At 37.8% G+C, this 22,609-nt stretch overlaps 1 protein-coding gene across 5 annotated transcripts in view; it reads right to left on the reverse strand.

Annotated features, from left to right (window-relative positions):
- Positions 1 to 22,243, reverse strand: part of RASAL2 (RAS protein activator like 2) — a 384,725-nt gene extending 362,482 nt beyond the window's left edge. For 4 of the 5 annotated variants that reach the window (XM_081485993.1, XM_081485991.1, XM_081485989.1 and 1 more), the window contains exon 1: positions 21,342 to 21,695. In XM_081485993.1, coding sequence (XP_081342119.1) covers positions 21,342 to 21,543 — 202 coding nt within the window. In that variant the 5' untranslated portion in view covers positions 21,544 to 21,695. Of the gene's footprint in view, positions 1 to 21,341; positions 21,696 to 21,723 lie in introns of those variants that run through there. The other variant, XM_081485990.1, reaches the window with a different exon arrangement.
- Positions 22,244 to 22,609: the final 366 nt, after the last annotated feature.

The following is a 22,609-nucleotide window of genomic DNA, read 5'->3' on the forward strand; positions in this document are numbered from 1 at the left end:
TATTTGTGCTTCTCATTGTCTATTTGGCAAAAATTATACCTTAACTTTTTAACCTAATAATAAGCATGATTTAGTAGCTTAACTGACTGCTAGTTATGTGGCTCAGACAGTAAAGAGTCTGCCTACAACGCGAGAGACCTGGGTTCAATCCCTGGGTCAGGAAGATCTCCTGGAGAAGGAAATGGCAACCCATTCCAGTATTCTTGCCTGGAAAATCCCACGGACAGAGGAGCTTGGTAGGCTACAGGCCATGGGGTTGCAAAGAGTCAGACACGTCTGAGCGACTTCACTTTCACTTTTAAGAAGACTAGGATGTTTAGTTTAAACGTAGAAAAGTTGACTTTGCTTGCCAAGAATCAGTGCCTTCAGAAAAGGAAAATAGTATTTCGTTGATTTATTCAGGTCAAATAAACATTCCCAACTTCCACTCCACCATTTACAGGAAGAGATGTGCTGTGAAATTTGTAGTCACAGCTTATGCCATTAACAGTTTGTGGCATATTTGGAGGAATTTAAAAAGTAGCGTATGAAGGCTTTTTATTGTACTGAGTCAGATGGCTATATGGGTGACACTATGGAGATACAGTGACCTCACTGAAGCACTGACTTTAAATAAGTAAAAGGCACTAAAGAAATCCAACTTGTCCAAGCTTCAGTAACTCAAGATCATACCTCCCTGAAGAGATGAAAACGCCAGATTTAAAACTGCAGAAGGAAGAATACTGCTGATTTGCTCCAGGACATGCTATCTATCATTCAGGGCCAAATCGGATATGGGAGGATTTCTATTGATCAAGGTGGATTAACAAGGACTAGAATTACCCTGCTGCCTGGAAACAAGTAAAATTTTCATATTTTCCCATATTATTTAAATCTTTTTAAAAAATAATCAACTATTTGATGCAAAAACAATATTTTTGTAGAGTTTATAAGTAGAAGTAAATTGCATGACAACAATAGCAGAAAAGCCAGAAAGTTAAAATCATTAACTATAATGTTATAAGGTTCTTAACTATAAACGAAGTAGTGTAATAGCACTTGAAGGTAGACTATTATAGATTAAAAGATATATACTATAAACTATAAAGCAATCATTAATGTAAAACAAAATAGAAAGTGGAATCGTAAAAAATACAAAATTACTTCAAAAAGCATTAAAAGAGTAAAATGAGAGAAAAGAACAGATATGAGAAACAAAACAAATAGTAAGATATTTATAGTAGATTTAAACCCACCCATTCAATTTAAATGCAACCAATTACATTAAATATAAATAATTAAGTATAAACACATTAAATGTAACTAGTCCAAATACCCCAACTGAAAGACTGGATAAAAGATCAAGACTTAACTATATGTTGCCTAAAAGAAACCCACTTTAACTATAAAGAGACAAGTGAGTTAAAAGTACTAATAAAAGGATGGAAAAAGATATTCCATGCTAATACAAGTCACAAGAAAGCTAGAGTAGCTATAGTAAAGTCAGATAAAGTAGATTCCAGGACAAAGAATATCATTAGTGATAAAGAGGACTATTTCATAACAATAAAATACATAATGATATTATGTCTTCATCAGGAGGACATCATAACCTAAATGTCTATGTTCCTAATAACAAAGCTTCAAAATACAAAGCAAAACCTGATAGAACTACAGAGAAAAACAGACAAATCCACAATTAACCAAGGACTTCAACAAAGCTGTCAATAATTGATAGCAAATCAAGAATACAGAAGATTTGCATAACACTATTAACCAACTAGACTTAACAGGTATTTATAAAACACTCCACTCCACAATAGCAAAATACACATTTGTTAAAACAAGTAAGTGCACACTATACTGAGTCATAAAGCAAGTCTCAATAAATCTAAATGGATTCAAATCATACAAAGTATATCCTGACCACAAATTAGGAATTAGTAACAAAAAGACATCTGGAAAATCCTCAAATATTTGCAAACTATATAAACCTCTATAAAGCCCATGAGTCAAAGACGACATCAAAGGAAAAATGAGAAATTATTCTGAACTAAATGAAACATGCCACAGCACATTTGTGAGGTGGAACTAATGCAGTATTTAGAGGAACATTTACAGCATGGAAATGCCTTTATCAGGAAAGAAGACAAGTTGCAAATAAATGGCCTCAGCTTCTATATTAAGAAAAGTAGTAAAGGGATATCAAAACAACAAATGAAACCCAAAGTAGATAAAAGAAAGTAAATAATAAAGATTATAGCAGAAATCAGTAAAATTTCAAAGAAGGAAAAAAGACAGTGAAACCAAAAGCTGATTCTTGGACCAATAAATTTGATAAACTTAAACCTACCAGACTGATGGAGGGTGAAATAGGGAAGACAGAAATTTACAATATCAGGAATAAGAGAGGTAATATCATTAAAAATTCTAAAGTTATTAAAAAGATAAGGAAATACCATAAACAATTTTATGCTGATAAATTTAACTACTTAAGACAAAAGGGACACAATCCTTCAAACACACAAACAACAAAAGATCAAGAAGAAATGAATAACATAAATTTTACATTTATTAAAGAAACTGAATTTGAACTGAGAAAAATTTTCCCACAAAGAAAAGTCCAGGTACAGATGGCTTACCTGATGAATTCTACCAAATACACAAAGCAGAAACAATACCAATTCGATATAAACTCTTCCAGAAAATTAAAAAAGAAATACTTTACAATGCACACTGTGATGTAGCGCATGCATGCTAAATAACTTCAGTCATGTCCAGTGCTTTGCGACCATATGGACTGTAGCCCGCCAGGCTCCCCTGTCCATGGGATTCCCCAAGCAAGAATAATGGAGTGGGTTACCATGCCCTTCTCCAGCGGATCTTTCCAACCCAAGGATTGAATCCCTATCTCTTATGGCTCCTGCAATGGCAAGCAGTTTACTTTCTTTAAAGTGAACACAGTGGGAAGCACCACACTGTGATTTCAGGACACTCTAAAACCAAAGTCAGAGAAATGACACAATAAAACCACACCAATATTCCTCCATGAATACAGACACAAAATTCTTTTTTTTTGGCCACACCACACAACATGCAGGATCTTCATTTCCCCACCAGGGATCAGGGATCCAATCCAGGCCCTCTGCATTGGAAGCACAGAGTCTTAAACACTGGACTGACAGGGAAGCCCCTAAAATTCTTTAAGGTAATTTTAGCAAATAAAATGAAGCAAATCAAGCAACATATAAAAAGATAATAATACATCAAGACCAAGTAGGGTTTTATGCAAGTGTGACAAGTTGGTTTAAAACTCAAAAATCAATGTAATTAGGAAATTCCCTGGTAGTCCAGTGATTAGGACATGGCACTTTCACTGCAGTGGCTCAGACTCAATCTCTGGTTAGAGAACTAAGATCCCACAAGCCACATGGTTCCCCCTGCCCCCCCCCCAAAAAAACAATGGAATTAATATTAATAAACTAAAAAAGAAAAACAATGTGACCACTTCAATAGATGCATCTGACAACATCTATTCCTGGGGGGAGAAAAAAACCTATTAAGAAACTAGGAATAGAAAGGAATATCTTAAAATTGATAGGGAGCATCTACAAAAACACCAACAAACCTAAAGCTAGCATCACACTTAAATAGTAAAAGACTGAAAGCTTTCCCCCTAAGAGAGGCAAGAATGTCTGCTCTCACCACTTCTTTTAAACGTTAACCTGAAGGTGCTAATCAGGCAAGAAATCATGAGTAGATAGCCAGTGCAATCAGGCAAGAAAAAGAAATAAAAGGCATTCTGATTGGAAAAGAAGTCTTTATTTGCAGACATTATATACAATCCTCTGTATAGAAAAGCTAATAGAATCTGTAAAATACCCACTAGAAATAACATGTGAGTTTAGCAAGGTTGCAGCATACAAGGCAAAAATGAAAAAAAAAGAATCTGTTATAGTCTATATACTAGAAATAAATTAGAAACAAATTTTTAAAAATATAGCACCCACAGTATCATCAAAAATTGTAAAATACTTAGGAATAAATCAAACAAAAGATCTATAAGACCTGCATACTGAAAGTTTTATAGAGAGAAATTTTAAAAGACACAATACAGAGAGAGATGTACACTATTAATATATTAATTCTCCCCAAATTGATCTATAGTTTCAACACAACCCCAATCAAAATCCCAACAGGCTTTTTGTGCAAAATTGACAAGTTGAGTCTAAAATTCATTTGGGCATGGAAATGATCTAGAATAGCTAAAATAACTTTGAAAAAAGAAAAACAAAGTTAGAGAATTTATACTTGACCTCAAAATTTATTAGAAATCTATAGTAATAAAAATAGTATTCTTGTGAGTCAAGATAAACAGTAGAATGATAGAATATACCAAAGACCAGATACAGACCCCCATGTATATTTGATTTTCAACAAAGTTACCAAAGCATTTGAGTGCAGGAAAAAACAGACTATTTAACAAATGGTGCTGAAACTATTAAATATCCATATTTTTAAAAATAAATTTGTCTTTATTTTGGACTAAATACACAAAAATAAAATCAAAATGGATCACAGACCTGAAATTATAAAACTTTTAGAAGAAAACATAGGAAAAATCTTTGCAACCTTTGATTAGATAAAAATTTCTTGAGTAAGATATAAAAAGCACAATTCACAAAATGAAAAGATGCATCAAAATTAAGAACTTCTACTCTTTGAAGACAGTGTTAAGAATATGATTAGGTATGTCACAAGCACTTAGGAAAACAGTTTGGCAGTTTCTTATTGGGAAAAAGCAACTGCAAATCACATATGTGATTAATGATTTATATCTTGAATATGGGAGCTTCCATGGTGGTTCACTGGTAAAGAGTCCACCTGCCAATGCAGGAGACACGAGTAGATTCCTGGGTTGGGAGGATCCCTGGGAGGAAAGCACGGCAACCAGTTCGTTTTCTTGCCTAGAAATCCCACAGACAGAGGAACCTGGCAGGCTATAGGCCGTGGGGTTGCAAAAGAGTCAGACACAACTTTAGCAACTAAAACAAACAAAAAAATCCAGAATACAGAAACACCTCATTTAACTCAATAAGACAAACCCAATGTATTTATTTAACGAAGTATAGCTGATTTACAATGTTTTGTTAATTTCTGCTATATGGCAAGGTGACTCAGTTATACACACGAATACGTTCTTTTTTATATTCTTTTCCATTATGATTTATCCCAGGACACTGAGTATAGTTCCCCATGCTATATAATAGGACCCTGTTGTCCACTGACAAAACCAATTTGAAACCGGACAAAAGATTTGATTTGACATTTCACTAAAGAAGATAGATGAATGTCTGATAAGCATATGAAAAGATGCTCAACATTACTAGTCATCAGAAAAATGCAAATTAAGATCACATTGAATAGGGCTACACAGCTCCTACACGGACTGAAATTAAAAAGACTTATCATACCAAGTGTTGGTAAGGCAGTGAAACTGGAACTGTCATACCCTGCTGGTGGTAAAATGATACAAGCACTTTGGAAAACAGTTTGGCAGTTTCTTAAAATGTTAAACATAAACCTACCACATGACCCAGTCATTCCACTCTTAGGTAGTTGCCCAAGAGAAATAAAGGCATATGTCTATACGAAGATTTATACACAGATGTTCACAGAACCTTTATTTGTCATGGCCAAAAAACTAGAAACAACCCAAACATTTAGGTAAATTGACAAATAATCATGGAATATTTACTCAGTGGCATACTACTTGGTAAAACAAAGGAATTAACTGTTGATACAAGCAACAACATGGATGAATCTCAAAATGTACTAAATGAAAGAAATCAGATTACAAGTAAGTATATATTACATGATTTATATAAAAATTTTGAAAATCCAACCTAACCTATAAAGACAAAACCAGTGGTTGTCTGGTGATGGAGTGGGAGGGATGGGACAGAAGGATTATCAAGGGATGCAAGGAAACTTTTTAGAAGAATTAGATATTCATCTTCTTGATTGTGGTGGTGGTTTCATGGTTATTTAAGTCTGCTGTATGTCAAATAAAACAAATTGTTTTTTTAAGATGTATGTATTTTTTTAAGACATATGATCAGAATGTAACATTTTAACTCACTTCCCGTTGCCATATTGCCCATAGCTCAAAGAATCACAGATTTTGAAGAACTGAATTCATTCATGCATGCGTGCTAAGTCATTTCAGTCGTATTTAACTCTTTGTGACCCCATCGACTGTAGCTCGCCAGGCTCCTTTGTCCATGGGATTCGCCAGGCAAGAATAATGGAGTGGGTTGCCATGCCCCTCTCCAGGGGATCTTTTCGACCCAGAGATCGAACCAGCGTCTCTTATGTCTCCTGCACTGGCAGGCAGGTTCTTTACCACTAGTGCCACCTAGGGAAAGTTAAATTCATAACTGATTCACACAGCATGCTGTGTTTAAATCATGCCTTAAGTTTCTGAGCCCTTGAAATACAAACCTTACGATATTTTTAAATTACAAAGCATATGCACCATAAAGCCAGGTTCAAGGGGAACTGAGATGAACACAAATCAGGCCCAACAAGAGGCCAGTGTTCCTGGGTTTTTGGAAAAGAACACAGGAATTCTAAAAATATCCTAAAATATCTCTTATATGGCCAAGCTCTGATCAATGTTTGAGTTTACTTGGCTCTATAAAAGTAGATTCTCTTTTCAGAATTTCTGATATCAAAAGGGAGAACCATTTGAACTGTAAGTCCTAAAATAAATAAAGCTATGCCACAGATGAATACAATTCATGGTTCTTATGACTGTGTGGTCTCTTAAATTTCAGTATTCTTACTGGCTTGGTCAAGCATAAATAAAAGGCTGACAAAGGCATGCTTTCAAAGGGAAAAAAAGTCCTATTTTTATATTTTGTATTACTGCTAAAAACACATAAATTTAGATCACCATTAGAATTTGTATAAACTTTTTTATATGTAGAAATATTCACACCACTCACCACAAACAGCTTTCTCATGTTGTCTACAGTTAATAAAACTTGGACAACTCTACAAAGATGTTCAATTATGACATCCAAAGCATACCCAGCACATCAAATGTTATTATTTTACAGTTACAGTACTGTATAAAGCACATAGGTAAACTACAGGTTCAAGGTTCAAACTAACAAACGTCACAGTGAGTGCTTTTTATAATAACAGTTTAAAGTTTTTATCTACGAGAAACCAAATTATACAGTAGTGAAGAGAACAGTCTCAAGGGTGAACTGCCTGAGTTCCAATCTCATACTAGCCACCCACTTGCTCCATAACGTTGGCCAAGTTCCTTTACGTCTCTGTGTCTCCGATTCTTCACCTATAAAATCTGGATAATAATAGCATTTACCTTATAGGATAGCTACAAAGATTAAATTAATACACATAAAGAACCTAAACTGCAGTTGGCTCATGTAAGTATTCAAGAAGTTTTACATTATTGTTGTCATTATAATCATGATTATGACTATCACTGTTATTGGAGTTAAGATTACTATATTGGATAATGAACACTTATTACTCATAATATGAAAAACAAGAATATGTCTAAGAATTAATATAAAAGAAGGATGTAAATAGACATTTTTCAAAAGAAGATATACAAACAGCCAAAAGGCGTATGAAAAGATGTTCAACATCACTCATCATAAGGGAAATGAAAATCAAAACCGTGATGAGGTATCACTTCACACTGATTAGGATGGCTTTAATAAAAAAAGAATAGAAAATAACAAGAGTGGGTGCAAGGAGGTAAAGAAACTGGAACCCTATACATTGCTGGTAGGAATGTAAAAATGCACAAATGCTGTGGAAAAGTTGCAGTTTCTCAAAAGTGGGTATAGACAATGATGAGGGTTACATAACATTGTGAAGGTACTTAATATCACTGAATTGCATGCTTGCAAATAATTAAAATAAAATGTGGTATGTATATTGTACCACAATTAAAAAAAAAAAAATGAGTGCAAAAGAACATATTGGTTACTCTCTCCAGCATCCTCACTTTTATTCTTTCTGTTCACCGGTGAACTCAAACCCATTCTTACCTATGTGGTTCCAAAAGAGGCACAGATGGTAGGATAAGACATACTGCTAAATTCTAAGAGAACTTAGGAAAGTCTAAAAATGCTACTTTAAACAGCTCATGACATATTTTAACACAAATATATTAAACTGGAAGCAGCAACTTATGAACTTGGATAATAGAAATAAGGTAATATCCCAAAAATGTACTGGATTGTAATGCACATTCCAGCCTTACTTACATTCTAATATAACTTCACCAAAAATCTTTACATCACTAACCTTACATAATTACTTCCCAATAAAATGGTGAAAAGAATGATCATGTTTCATAAATTTATTGAAAAAAAATGCAGGGTATTTTGAGACTGTAGGGAAAAATCCAACTTTGCAAAAACATATCATTTTATATAATATGCTCACAGGTAAATGGAATAACATTGCTGGTTGTATAAGCAAAACATTACTACTGCCAGTTAAGCTACAGGTAAGGAAAGATTACTGGCATGAGAAAGTAATGCAATTATTTCTCAAGGTATGACAAGCAAGGTGGGTTTCCCAGGTGGCACTAGTGGTAAAGAACCTGCCTGCCAATGCAGGGGACTCAAGAGACGCATGTTCGATCCCTGGGTCGGGAAGATCCCCTGGAGGAGGGCATGGCAACCCACTCCAGTATTCTTGCCTGGAGAAAACCAAGGACAGAGGAGCCTGACGGGCTACAATGAATGGGTTCGCAAAAGAATTGGAGGCAACTGATGTGACTTAGCACACAGGCATGACAATCAAGGTGTACACTAAAAACATAACCTAAAAGCAAATACCTAAAAATTTCCTCAAACTGATTAAAGGTGTGCTTCAAAAAGAATGACTTCGGACTTTCTGACTTGAGCAAAACAGCAAGACACATGGCCCTATCAAATCGTCTAGAGCAGGGGTCTCCAACTTCCAGGATCTAAGGCCTGATGATCTGAGGTAGAGCTGATGCAATAATAATAGAAATAAAGTACACAGTAAATGTAATGCACTTGAAACATCCTGAAACCATCCCTCGCCTCCTCTACCTCAGGTCCATGGAAAAACTGTCCTTCACGAAACTGGACCCTGGTGCCAAAAAGATTGGGGACCGCTGCTCTACAGTATCTTTCTGTTTCAATAGGAATCACCACATATGATAGTGTTCTTTACCATGTTATTAAATAAGATTCAGACATTAGCAACTACTCTGAAGTCTTTATGAAGCCAGAAAATACTAAAAGTACACTCATTTTTTAGATTTGAACCATGTCTTTTGTTAGTGCTGGGCATCTTTTGCATGGTCTGTTCTTTGAATCAGGCTAACCACTATCCACTGGGCAAAACCGGTCCATTACAAAACAGAAATGTGCACTAGAAAGGCCTCGGGCTTTCTCACTCAGAGATATGCCTGAAATATACAAATAAACAGAAAATTTAATAGTCAAGCCTACAGAAATCATGAGAAGAAAATACTTCTATGTTATATCCTGCCCAAATTTAAATCAAACAAAATCTCCTACAAACTTCCACAATATTAACTGGATACAGGATTCTACATTTCATTCTTAAACCACTTTATGTTACTATAAAAAGTTAAACTACTTTGTTCCTTTCTAAGTTTGCTCCTATTACATGCTAAACAAATAGCTAATGGATAAAAGACAATTTGGGTATGATTTCATCTAAATAGCATTTTGGAAAAGGAGAAACTATGGAGCCAGTAACAACATCAGTGGTTGCCACGAGTTGGGAGGTAGTGGGTAGGGAGAGATGAACAGAGCACATAGGATTTTTAAGGCAGTGAAAATAATCTGTATGATGTATAATGATGAATACATGTCATTGTCCAAACCCATAGAATATACAATACCAAGAGCAAACCCTAATGTAGACTTTGAGTGAAAATGATGGGTTAATGTAGGTTCATCAGCTATAATAAATGTGCCACTTTGGTCGGGGATGTTGGATAATGGCAGAGGCTATGCATGCTTGGGAACTGGGGGTACACAGGAAAATCTCTGTTAACTTCCTCTCATTTTGCAGTGAAACTACATCTGCTCTAAAAAAAATTAAGTCCTTAAAAAAAAAAAAAAAGAAAGAAAATTTGATTAACCGGTTAATGGTCTATACAAACCATGCTTTTTCCAGAACAATGCCTATTCCTACACTTTTTTTTTTGAAGAAATATTTTAAATTACTTCTGTCATTAATGTTATAGTTGCCACTCTTCAAATTTGGCTTTGACATTATAAACTTCCCTAGAACATACCTAAATGAACCCCATGCTAAAAACTCAGCATTAACATAGTGTTATAAAAAGTATATACCTCAGTCATTCATCCAGCTAAAACTAAATGAACTTATATTCAAATCAATTCCTTCTGAAAACTCTGAGAAACAAAGAGTAAAAGGAGGACATGAACAGCTGAGATGAAAGCCACCAACTATGTTCTTCTCAGAGAATCTAAAACAGTAAGTATCTGTGTCGGATTATTTCAGTTGGAGAGTCATCTAACAGTATAAAGAAGGTCATGGTCACGGATTTGACCTTTAGCAGATCAACTGCTTTGACTCCATACTCATGCTTCCCTCGTTCACTTGGAAATATGCCATTAATCAAAAGGAGTACCATTGAGAAAAAACTCAGTTTTGAAGGTAAGTCATTAGAACTCTGAACATATTTAATATGTGCTAAATAACATTAGAACTCTGAGCATATTTAATATGTGCCAAATAACCTTAGAACTCTGAGCATATTTAATATGTGCCAAATAACATTTAAACACTACATGCACCTGTATACTCAGTCATGTCCAACTCTTTGCGACCCTATGCAATGTAGCCTACCAGGCTCCTCTGTCCATGGGATTCTCCAGGCAAAAACACTGGAGTGGTTGCCACATCCTTCTCCAGGGGATCTTCCCAACCCAGGGATCGAACCTGTGTCTCCTACGTTGGCAGTCAGATTCTTTACTTCTGAGCCACCTGGGAATTTTACTATAGGAAATCTATGCAAACATACTTCAATATGTTGAATGTAGCAATACAGAAGTAGGACTTAAAATTATGAGTCATATTTTCATATATTTGTGGCAGGAACTGCTTTCCAGGAAGGTCACACAAATTTGGCACTAAGTCTCAGGCCTTTAAAAACATACTCTTCTAGGAATTCAGCCTAAAGAAACAGTCAGAAGTTCAAAGATCTGTAAACAAAGAGAATCAGTAGACTATAACAAAAAATTTTTGAAAAATGTTAATATTTAAAATAGGATAATGGTTAGAGGTTATGTCAAATTAGTCATTAACAAATTATATTTTCAAATAAGCTTCAGTAACAAAGCAGTGTCACACTGGCATATGAATATACAGAGACCAATAGAACACAGTAGAAAATCTTGAAATAAACCAAATTGTATATGACAATCTAGTAAAGGATAAAGGAGACATCTTAAATCAGTGGGGGAAAACATGAATTATTCAATAAATGTTGCTAGGATAACTGAAAAACCATCTTCCTGAAAATGAAATTATATCCATATCTCATACCTTATACCAGGATGAATTCCAAATGGATCAAAGATTTAAATATATATTTTTAAAAAAGTACTAGACAAACCATGGGAGAGCTGGAACTTCAGAATAGGAAAGGCCATTCTAACCGAAAACCAAAAAGCCATAAAAGACTGATATATTCAACTGTACAAGAATAATTTCCTCATAGAGGAAAAGAAAAACAAAACACAAATTAAAATACTGTCAACTCACAGCAGACAAAGGGTTCTTAACATACTAAGAGTTCCTGCAAATCACTAAAGGATCCAACAACCCAATAAAAAAGGGCAAAAGATATGTATAGTCACAAAAAAGGCTATATTTAAATGACTCAGTACGATACTCAATCACACTTAAGGTAAGATTTGAAAAATCAAAACTATGACTATTTTTTACTTTTTAGATTGTCACATTAAAAAATACTTGATAATTCCCTATACAGGAAGATGGGCACTCTCATACACTGATGTATTAGTAGCTTAGTCGTATCTGACTCTTTGCGATCCCATGGACTGTAGCCCCCCAGGCTCCACTGTCCATGGAATTGGTTGCCACTTTCTTCTCCAGGGGATCTTCCCAACCCACAAACTGAATCTGGGTCTCCTGCATTGCAGGCAGATTCTTTACGGTCTGAACCACCTGGGAAGCCCCATACCAGCCACCTGGTGGAAAAATATAAATAGGTACAACACCAAAGAAAAGCAATTTGGGACTATCTTTCAAAATTTTAGAAAACACATGTCTCTGACCTAGGAATTCCATGAATTTTTGTTATAGATATACACAAGCAAAATGGTTTATTTTCAAGAGTATTCATATTCTATCACCTGTACCAGCAAAACTCAGGGTTAAATGATGATTCTTCAATGCATCAAGCAGTCATAAAAACAATGTGGAACCACTTTACAAATGGACAGGAAAATATATCCAAGATACAGTGATATGTATGTATGGAGGGGAGATACGAGGGAGGAATAGCACAAAGTACAGATCGATTCCTATAATGGGTTATCATTTCTGTTTAAAAAAAAAAGGACGAAAAAAGCACACACAGAGTAAAAACTATACTATCAATTCAGATACAAAACAATGAACAACAACCAGCTTCAGATCCCCCCAGAACACCAGATCAACTTCCTTTGGGGGCCCATTCCAGCCATTTCATTAACCTCACATACACACACACAAAACTTTTTTGACCATGCAGCTTGTGGGACTTCCCAACCAGGGACTGAACCCATGCCCCTGGCAGTGAAAGCAGAGTCCTAACCAGGGGACAGGCAGGGAATTCTGGACCCTGAATTTTTTTTTTGACCTAAATTTCTTGGATCCTACACTTGGCAGAATTTTTTATCTATCTATCTACTTCTAGGGGCTTCCGAGATGCCACCAGTGGTAAAGAATATGCCTGCCAAAGCAGGAGAAGAAAGGGACATGGGTTTGATCCCTGGGTCAGGAAGATCCCCTGGAGAAGGACATGGCAACCCACTCCAGTATTCTTGCCTGAAAAATCTCATGGACAGAGGAGCCTGGTGGGCTACAGTCCACAGGGTCACAAAGAGTCAGACACAACAGAGCATATCTACTTCTACATTCATGAGACAGGTATGGAAGGATACACAAAAATTTCAAACATTTATTGATTGTGTGTGGGGTTGGGAGGACAATGATTGCTTGCCAGATGCCAAGTGAGGGGTGAGGAGGAGGGGCGAGAGGGCTCATGGTATATCCTTTTATACCTTTTGAATTTTGAAAGAAGGAAATGTATTACCTATTTTAAAATTAAATTTAAAAATAGAAATATATTGGAAAATTTTTAAACATTTTCAAAGCCAAAAGGAAATACACTATTAGAAAAAAAGTGACATAAAATAGATACAATATGATACCAAATATGCACAAATGAGTATATCCATATAGAAAAGACTGAAATAAAATACAATAAAATATTAAAATAAGAATTATCTCTAAGAGGTGGAATTACAGCTGATTTTAATTTTCATCTTTTCCTATAATTCCAATTATTTACATTAAGCATGGATTACATTCATAATTAGGAAAATAGTATTAACTTTTTAATTAGAAATTAAAAGGGAAGATATAATATAGTTACAGGTATTATCCAGGGTTCCAAGGATCATAAATGAAATATTCAAATTTCCTTAAAACATCCCTCCAATCACAGAATAAAAAATTTAGGAAGAGACCTAATCTGGCCTCTAGTCTACCTCTTAAGGATCACTAAGAGATTATTCTTAACCTCCTACTTGGTGGATGTTTTGACCATTTTTGTTTTCTGTTACCTAGGTAATGGTACTGCCAGCACTTCCCTTAAAGACTGTGAAACTAACAATCTGGTATTTCTCACTGACCTTCAGATTTGAAAGGCCATCTCCCTAAGGGAAAGCAGTAAGATCTAGAAGCTAAAACAGGAGGCTGAGTAATCTGAGGTTAAGAGTTCTAATCCTGACAAACTGTGGGATTTGACTCCAATTTGGGGAATAAGCTAAATTTCCTGAGCCAGTTCCCTTACTGAGGAAACTTAAAAAGATTATTTTGAAAAATATTTAGGACCACCAACTTTTTAACTTTTCACACTATTCTGAATTTTGTTTTCATGCCTTATGTTAAAAATTTTTCCTTTCTAAATTTTCACTCTCCCAAGGAATATCAGCAAGTATTAACAATCTCTTAGACCCAGCTATCTGGGCTTCCCTGATAGCTCAGTTGGTAAAGAATCCGCCTGCAATGCAGGAGATCCAGTTCGATCCCTGGGTCAGGAAGATCCACTGGAGAGGGATAGGCTACCCACTTCATTATTCTTGGGCTTCCCTTGTGGCTAAGCTGGTAAAGAAGCCGCCTGCAATGCAGGAGACCTGGGTTTGGAAGATCCCCTGGAGAAGGGAAAGGCTACCCACTCCAGTATTCTGTCCTAGAGAATTCCATGGACTAAAGTATTCCACGGACTACAGTCCAATACTACATGGACTCAGTAATACTACAGTCCATGGGGTCACTTATGGGGAAATGAGAATGCAATCAGTCTCTAAACTGGATCCTCATGAGCAAAACAGCGGCAGACAACTAATTAATGTAACTAAACACTGGGTGAAGGAAGGTAAAACTCAGACTCCTAACACCTGAACCCTGCTGGTAGCGATAAGATGATCACTACTATGTAACAGTGCAGCAAGTGAAGTTTTTTTATGCTCTCAAGGGCTCCATTTTTCTTTCCTTCTCTTTTTTTTCACTATATTCCCACTAACCCCATTGAGCTGGGCCTCAGGACGTCCTTTTTTCCCCTACTATTTACATATCAGGTACTTCTTGATGGCTTTCTTCCCACTAGAAAACCAACCACATTAAACTTGTAAAGGGTTCTCTACCAACAGGTCTTGAGAAGCACTTGATAGCCTTTGGGGAGAAACACACATCAGTGAGCAGGTATCTCTCTGCCAAGGCCAGGTGAAGCGGTTTCAGCAGGGCCCTCAGCACACTTCAGACTCCTCCTCCTGGTTAACAAGACCGAACACCTCTCTAGTTACTTAAAAGTGATTCCAATAGGGTGGGACAAGGGAGCAGACAGCTGAATTTTTTCTGGATTAACTCAGTCATTAGTTGAATGCTTTTTTGTGGCTCACCTACTTAAAAGGTGATCAAATCACTTTGTGCTACTGAAGAGAGCAACTGCGAAGAACAATTACATAAACCCTCCACTTTAATTTACCTCATGCTTCTTTCTAATGAAACAAGGTGTTAGAAACCACCGCCTTGCCACCATTTCCTCAGTAAAGCCTACTTTGCCATGTGAATCCCTTTTCTTTTCCTTAGCAAATCAGGAAAAAATTATTCCATTCAACATAACAGGACACAACTGGACATCATTTTTTAAGGGGTGTGCACTGAATCATATTACCTGAAAAAGATTATTATATTAATATTAATATATCATATTAATATATAATATATTAATATATCTGAAAAGATTATCTAAAAAAGATAAAGGCAATCTTTATTTATTTGTTAAATATTAAGTATTTGTTTAATTTAAAAATTAAATATTTGTTTAAACTACTGTCAGATAAACAGAGGCATTCTAGAATTTCATTTTATTTACTCCAGAGAATGTATACAGATCCTCAATTCCATACCAGCAATTCCTAAATCCAAAAAGCTATGAACACTTTCTTTGTAACTTCTCTAGCAGTAAACTGACCTACAATGACATCATATTATGTATAGTCTTATACCATACTTGGTGTGAATACTCATTTATTTAATTGCAGAACTACTAACATGACTGATTCTTGGAAGTTTCTCCAGATATCCCAGGGGGTTTATGTCACTGTATATATACCATAATTTCTAAAATCAAAAGTTTTAAATTCTGAAACACTAGTTCAAACAGTTTTGGAAAAGAGATTGTGGATGTAGTTTCTTTTCTGTAAAAATATTTTTGTTCTTTGAAAATGAAATAGCAAAAATGTATAACCAACAAGGACCAACTGTATAGCACATGGAACCCTGCTCAATGTCATGTGGCAGCCTGGATGGGAGGGGAGCTTGGGGGAGAATGGATACATGCATATGTATGGCTGAGTCCCTTTGCTGTTCACCTGAAATTGTCACAACATTGTTAATTGGCTATATCACGAAACAAAAAGTTTAAAAAAAAAAAGAAAGAAAATGAAATAGCAATAAACCAACATGACAGACGGTAGAAAAATACTAAAATATTGTAAAAGAAATTGTCCACCATCTGTGACATTCGTAGAACACAGAAGTTAAATGACTACACAAATTTTCTCTCAAAGGCAAAAGGGAGGTCTATTTGAAATCAACATCATTTAAAATAAACATTATATATCTAGGCCTTCTTGAAAGTTTTAACTTCAGTGGAGAACTTTCTACTACTACTGTGCATAAAATCTACTGGAGATCACAGGAAATTAAGGTGTCAACACTCAAAGTCAATGTGCCATACTTGATGTGCCATGCTTAATATCCCAAGATTCCTAAAACATTAATACTGATTTGTAAAAGCTCAATTAATAGCATTTGAGGAAATTAAAACACTTAAAGTAACATGAATATGTTTGGGGATATACTGAGTACATATTTAGTGATTTTCTTCTGGCAATCAATTAGCTAAAGCACGTAAAACTTTTAGTCTTGGTTGAGCAATTTCATTTATCTACATGTTAATACAAAATAGGAGTCATGGGGTGCATATTTAAGATGTGTAAGAATGAGTGATTTGCTAAGAATATTCAAAGTGAATTATGCTAAGAACATGCTGTGTAAGGCCAGTTGAGTTAGTCACAACTAATTTATACTGCACCAAAATAAAACAACTTCCTGGACTTGTTACTGGTTGCAACATTTTAAGTAAATACAGAAACATTCTCTAAAAATGCAATAAAATATACTTTTTAAATTAAAACACTATCCTTTAACTGTTGAAGCATAAACAATATTATTTACTACAACCAGGTAGGACTTCTGTTCCTACCAACTCATATCCAGTTCATGAGAAACTCTTACCAAATTTTCACTGCCATATTTCTTGAACTATATGATATCTGATACAGCATGATTAACTCCCTTTTTCTTCTGCTTGCTAAAACTGTACCAGTCTTTAGAAATTTTCCAGGAGGTCTCTACCAGTCATTAATAAACAATGAGCCATATATTAGCTTAATGGTATACAATAATGCTGATGTTATTTATTTTATTAACTGAATATTTTAGATAAGTCCTGCCCATACTATTAAAACAATATGGTTTCTTGGTGATCACTTCATCATGATAATTTTATTTCCCTTCTAGTTATTAAAGAGCACTGCTGTGCATACACTTGCAGACCTGTGGTACTGATGGGTGCAGAGCTCCAATGCCGCCACAGCTAGAGACTGGTATCTAAAATTTCCCCCAAATAGTGTCCTTCCCTCATCATCCACTCATGGTAAAGTAGTTAATTTTAACATCCTCATTGTTTACCAGAAAGCACAGACAGTGAGGCTGGCTTCGCCGCTCCTGTTTCCTTTTGCTGGGCTGCTGAGCTTTTTCAGCCAATTGACTTCGCTTTGAGGCTATAAATATCTGAAAAATGTTCTGCATTTGATGCTGTTGGATTCTGCATCCATATTTAGCTGTTTGTGGCATGCCTTTGTTTAAGCTACTCTACCACCCATACAGTCAGTCAGGTTGAGATCTGGATGGTCAAAGGACAGATGGATCAACATTCAACAGACACTGACTTACCATGGGGGAGGCATCAATCTGCTAGACACTGTGACAATGAAGGGAGTGGCAAGACAGGAATACAAAGATCAACAAGACAGACTCTCTGGTGTCAAAAATTTTATAGTCTTGACGGGCATGGGCACAACTTACAATAACACTGGAAGAAGGCAAACAAAACATTTTACAGCTAAAAGAAAACGAAGAATAGCATGATTTTCTCTTAGTCCTGTCTTAAAGATGAGCATTTGTTTGTGTTCTAAATATAGACCCACGTATTATAAAGCTCTGAACATATTCCAAAAGTTTCCACTCATGACAACACACAAAACTCTAGATATAAGTATTATCTACCAAAGAGCCAGACCTATCAGCAGCAAACTCAAAACGGTGTCCAGTCTTCAAATTTTGCGAGGAAAACTAATAAAATATTGTTTTTAAAAGTTTGTGTAAATAAATAGATAAAAGTTTCTGTTAAGATATCTGAGGGGGAGGGGGTAGTTCTATTTCTGTTTGCATACTGATTTCAAACATAAGTATATTGCAGAGGATGTGAGCCATAACCAGAAGCCAACAGCACTTAATACATACAGCTCTTTACTTTAAAACCTATCTTTAAAGCCCACATGGCTATTTTAGGTCAGGTCTCAAAACTAAATGAGCTGGATCTGAGACCTCCATCCCCACCTTCCTATCTTGTGAAAACATTCCAGACAAATATACATTTGCCCTCAACATTCCTTCTTTCAAAACTCAGTTCATTGATCTTTTGATAAAAGTGCTCCCCAGAAACCCGACAGTCATGATTTAAATGCGTTAAAGGATTGCTTGATGCCTGGCCTCAAGTCAGGCTGGAAGTGGGAGACGAAGTTGTAGGTAAAATAATAGGGCAGGCCATAGAATCAGAGAACTTTAAAGCTAAAATATACCATAGATACCAATTACTCCAGACTCCACATTTTATGTAGAAACCTAAGCACACGGACTTAAAATTACTTTCCCAAAGTTAGACAACAATTTGTGGCAAAGCCAGAATGAAAACCCAGGTTCACAACCCCCAGCTGCATACTCTAGTTTCTGGATTTCTTTAAAAAGCATTTGAATACATTCATCAAAGTTTGTGTAAAAGAACCTTGATGTTCCAAAACAATCAGGATTTTGAACACACAAAACAAACACACAAGAAAATCAAAACAAACTTTTCCAAATTGATTTTCTACATTCTATTATTTTTGCATCAAAGCTTTTCTAAGAGCTGTACAATAGGCGACTTAAAAACTAGCCGAGGATATAGAAAAGTCAAGAGTCATTAAGATAGTTTTAGAATATTTACATCAAACTAAAGACAGTAAAGTAGTATCCAGGATGAGCTGCCTTAGAGGAAGGAAAGTAGCAGTACTAAATAGTAAATAAAAACTATTTCTGGTTAATTGATACGGAAGACAAAAAAGCTACAATGCAGTAGAAAGTCTGCAAATTAACTCTGAAATGCACATTATATGTGTTTGTGAGAGAGAATATACATGTATATAGTTAAGAGGGCTTCCCTGGTGGCTCAGATGGTAAAGATTCCACCTGCAATGCAGGAGACCTGGGTTTGATCCCTGAGTTGGGAAGATCCCCTGGAGGAGGTCATGGCAACACACTCAGTATTCTTGCAGGCTACAGTACATGGGATCGCAAAGAGTCGGACACAACTGAGCAAATAAACACAGCGCATATATTTAAGAAAAAACACATACATACACACACATATATATACACACACACAAACCTAGGCCTAGGAATGGACTACGAAAACAAGCACATTCATTTTATGGGTTACATTCAAAGTACTTAGCTAACACTAGGTCTAGAAAACCCAGACAGAAATACTGAATTGTCATATATACATATTCTTGCAGTAACAAAGCTAACTTCATACAAAAAAACAATATGCAAAAGAAGTATATAAGAAAAGATAGGACAGAATAGGAAAAAGCTGTAACCTCAATATACTCTAATTCAAGCTCAACTTCAGATTTTCACCAACCATTGTTATAAACCATTGGCTAAGTAGGACTAGCAGGTGAATGAAAAATCAGGCACTAAAGTTTTTAATCTGCTGAGAATGAACTGGATGACCTTGCATCATCTCCCACTTCTTTGCTTTAATTCTTTCAGTTAACTAAAATAACATCAAGAAACATTTACAAACAGCCAGCAAAATACAAAGTGCTGCATACATAAATCCTTTAAAAACTGGCTATAAAAACTGCTGGATTTTTAGAACTGCAAGGACCATTAAGAGATTATTTAATCCAATCCACTCATTTTACAGAGGAGGAATCAGAGGTCAAAAAAGTGATCTGATCTGCTCCAAATCACATAGACACAGCGGCAGAACTGAGACAAAAATTCATATCTCTGGACTCCTAGTTCTATGATCTCTCTGATAATGATAGACAAAGTCTTGAAATCAACTAAACTATCCAGAAAGACAATTTCAAAGTCACTGTCACTCCTGAATAATAAACACATAACCTGCTCAGGATGGGAAAAAAAGCCAAAAACACATAAAGTAATTGATCACTATAGGCTTAGATGCACATGACTGCAGGATAACACCTTAAACTTGTGTTGATCTCAGGTGCTTCAAGTTTGCCATCTTATACTCAGCCCCATGACTAATGTCTTTTATATCCCTGTGAGCTAAGTGATAAACACCTTGACGTTTCAATGATTTGGAAAGCCACAGCTCAGTCCTGAATGCCAGGCTATAAATCTTCGGGCTACAGGTTTTCAAAACCAGCATGGCTTAAACGCTGCCACAAGGCTTGCCCTTATAGAATCTCATCATTCAGTTTTAATTAAAGAGGTGGTTACTAGGAATGCAGAAAGGGAAAGTTTTAGTGTGTTCATCACTTTTTAACTTGCTGAGTAGCAATCCAGTCACTTTACAAAGAGCACCAGAAACAATAGTGCAATCTGAAACAATCCACACCCCTTGGACTAAGTGCTTGCCTTTGGAGAGTAAGGATCAGAAAGAGGTTATAGAAGTAAGACTGTTTCCCCCCCGCCAAATAAATACTTTTGATTTTTACTTTATTATCTTAACCTCCACTAAGCTTTTTCATAATATCTTGGTTTGCAGTCTTCCCTTGCTCAAGACTGATTGATTTCCTGGTGTCTTCTTCTTGAAGATTGGCTGACACCTCCCTTGAAGTAACCACCTGAAAATTAAGGCTTCATATCCCAACTCCACCTTAAACTTACTGCAGGTACCTGAAAAGGTCCAAATACCATACTGAGTCACATCTCTCTCCTCAAGTACTAGTCTGGAGAAACTTGTCAGAAATGCAACTCCAGAACAAAAAGGGATGTGGGAAACGGACCTAGGATGGATGGGGTCTGAGAAGGGAAGAGACTGAGACCTGGGGAATGCATTTCTGCCTGAGCAAAGATAAGAAACATCAGCCTCTAAGACGGCCTTAGGTCCTTACCGTACACGCGGACCCAGCTCTGTTGCTGGCACACGGACTCCAGAAGGATCCGATCCAACATGCCACCGGCCATAGCCCCACTGACCGGGACAACCGCTTCCAGCTCCTCCGGGGGGAGCGGCGAGTCGGACTCCAGTCCCGGGAACATCTCCGGCCAGGACAGCGCCTCCGCGGCTCCTCCGGACGACAGGGAGAGCTCCATGGTGCCCCAGAGGGACAAGGCGGCGGCGGCGGGGCGGGCGCGCGGCTCCGCGCCCTGCCTGCGGAAAGGGGAGGCGGAGAGCGCAGCAGCGGGGGCAAGGACCAGAGCGGCAGCCGGCGCGGACGCGGCTCACCTCCTTCCCCGCCGCCCACAGCCCGCGGCTCGGGCGCTGCAGCCCACCTGTAGCCGGCGGGCGGGACCCAGGCCGGGAGGCGGATCCAGCGTGGCCCCGGGCCGGGGGGTGGGTCCGGGCTCAGGTGTGGGTCCCTCCCGGGAGGGACGCGGAAAGACCCGGGAGAGGCGGCTCGCCCGCCGGCCCCCTCGGAGCTGCCTTCCTGTGCCCCCGCCGGCGTCTCCCGCGGGCCGATCGGGCCGGGGCTGGGGATGGAGCGGGGCCGGGCAGGGCTGGGCTGGGGGCGTCGCCGCCAGGGGCCGCCCCCTTTGACCGGCTCCCGCCGCCGCCGCCGCCGCTCAGGGGCTCCTAATGTCCACTCCCTCAGCCTGCGGGGAGGGCGGTGGCCCCGCGTTCTCGCCCGCCAGTCTTCAGCACCCTCCCCAGGAATGGACCCTGCCCGCCCCCTAACTCTCAGGCCACGGCTCCCGCCGCGGCTGGGGCTCCGGCTCCGACTCCGCCGCGGATCCCACAAGCCCCGCAGCCGCGGCGGTGGCGGCGGCAGGCGGCATCCCAGGGTGATAGGCCGGAGCAATCGAGGGCCGAGGGCCCAGCCGCGTGTGCAGAGGAATAACGAAGCGGAGGAGGAACTGCTACCGAAGGCAGGAAAAATCGGACACCGAGTTATTCATCCAGCCAGTCCCGCCTACTTCCAAAATACTCTCTCCCCGACCGCCTTGCAGTGCGTTTCCCGGTCTCCTCGTCTCCCCAGCTGCTGCCTGAAGTGGAGCCGGCGTGGAGAGGCGGGGAGGAAAAGGGATGCGGGAAATTTAAAAAGAAAGGAAAAGAACTTCCTTTTCCCCTCTCCCTACCCTTTTCCTTGTATGTATGCATTTATGTCTATATTTATTTGGACCAACGTTTCTCTTATTGGACGGAGAGATTGGAGAGGCT

Source organism: Giraffa tippelskirchi, chromosome 5 (genome assembly GCF_054371585.1).
Source record: "Giraffa tippelskirchi isolate mGirTip1 chromosome 5, T2T-mGirTip1v1.2.pri, whole genome shotgun sequence".
NCBI classification, from domain to species: Eukaryota; Metazoa; Chordata; class Mammalia; order Artiodactyla; family Giraffidae; genus Giraffa; species Giraffa tippelskirchi.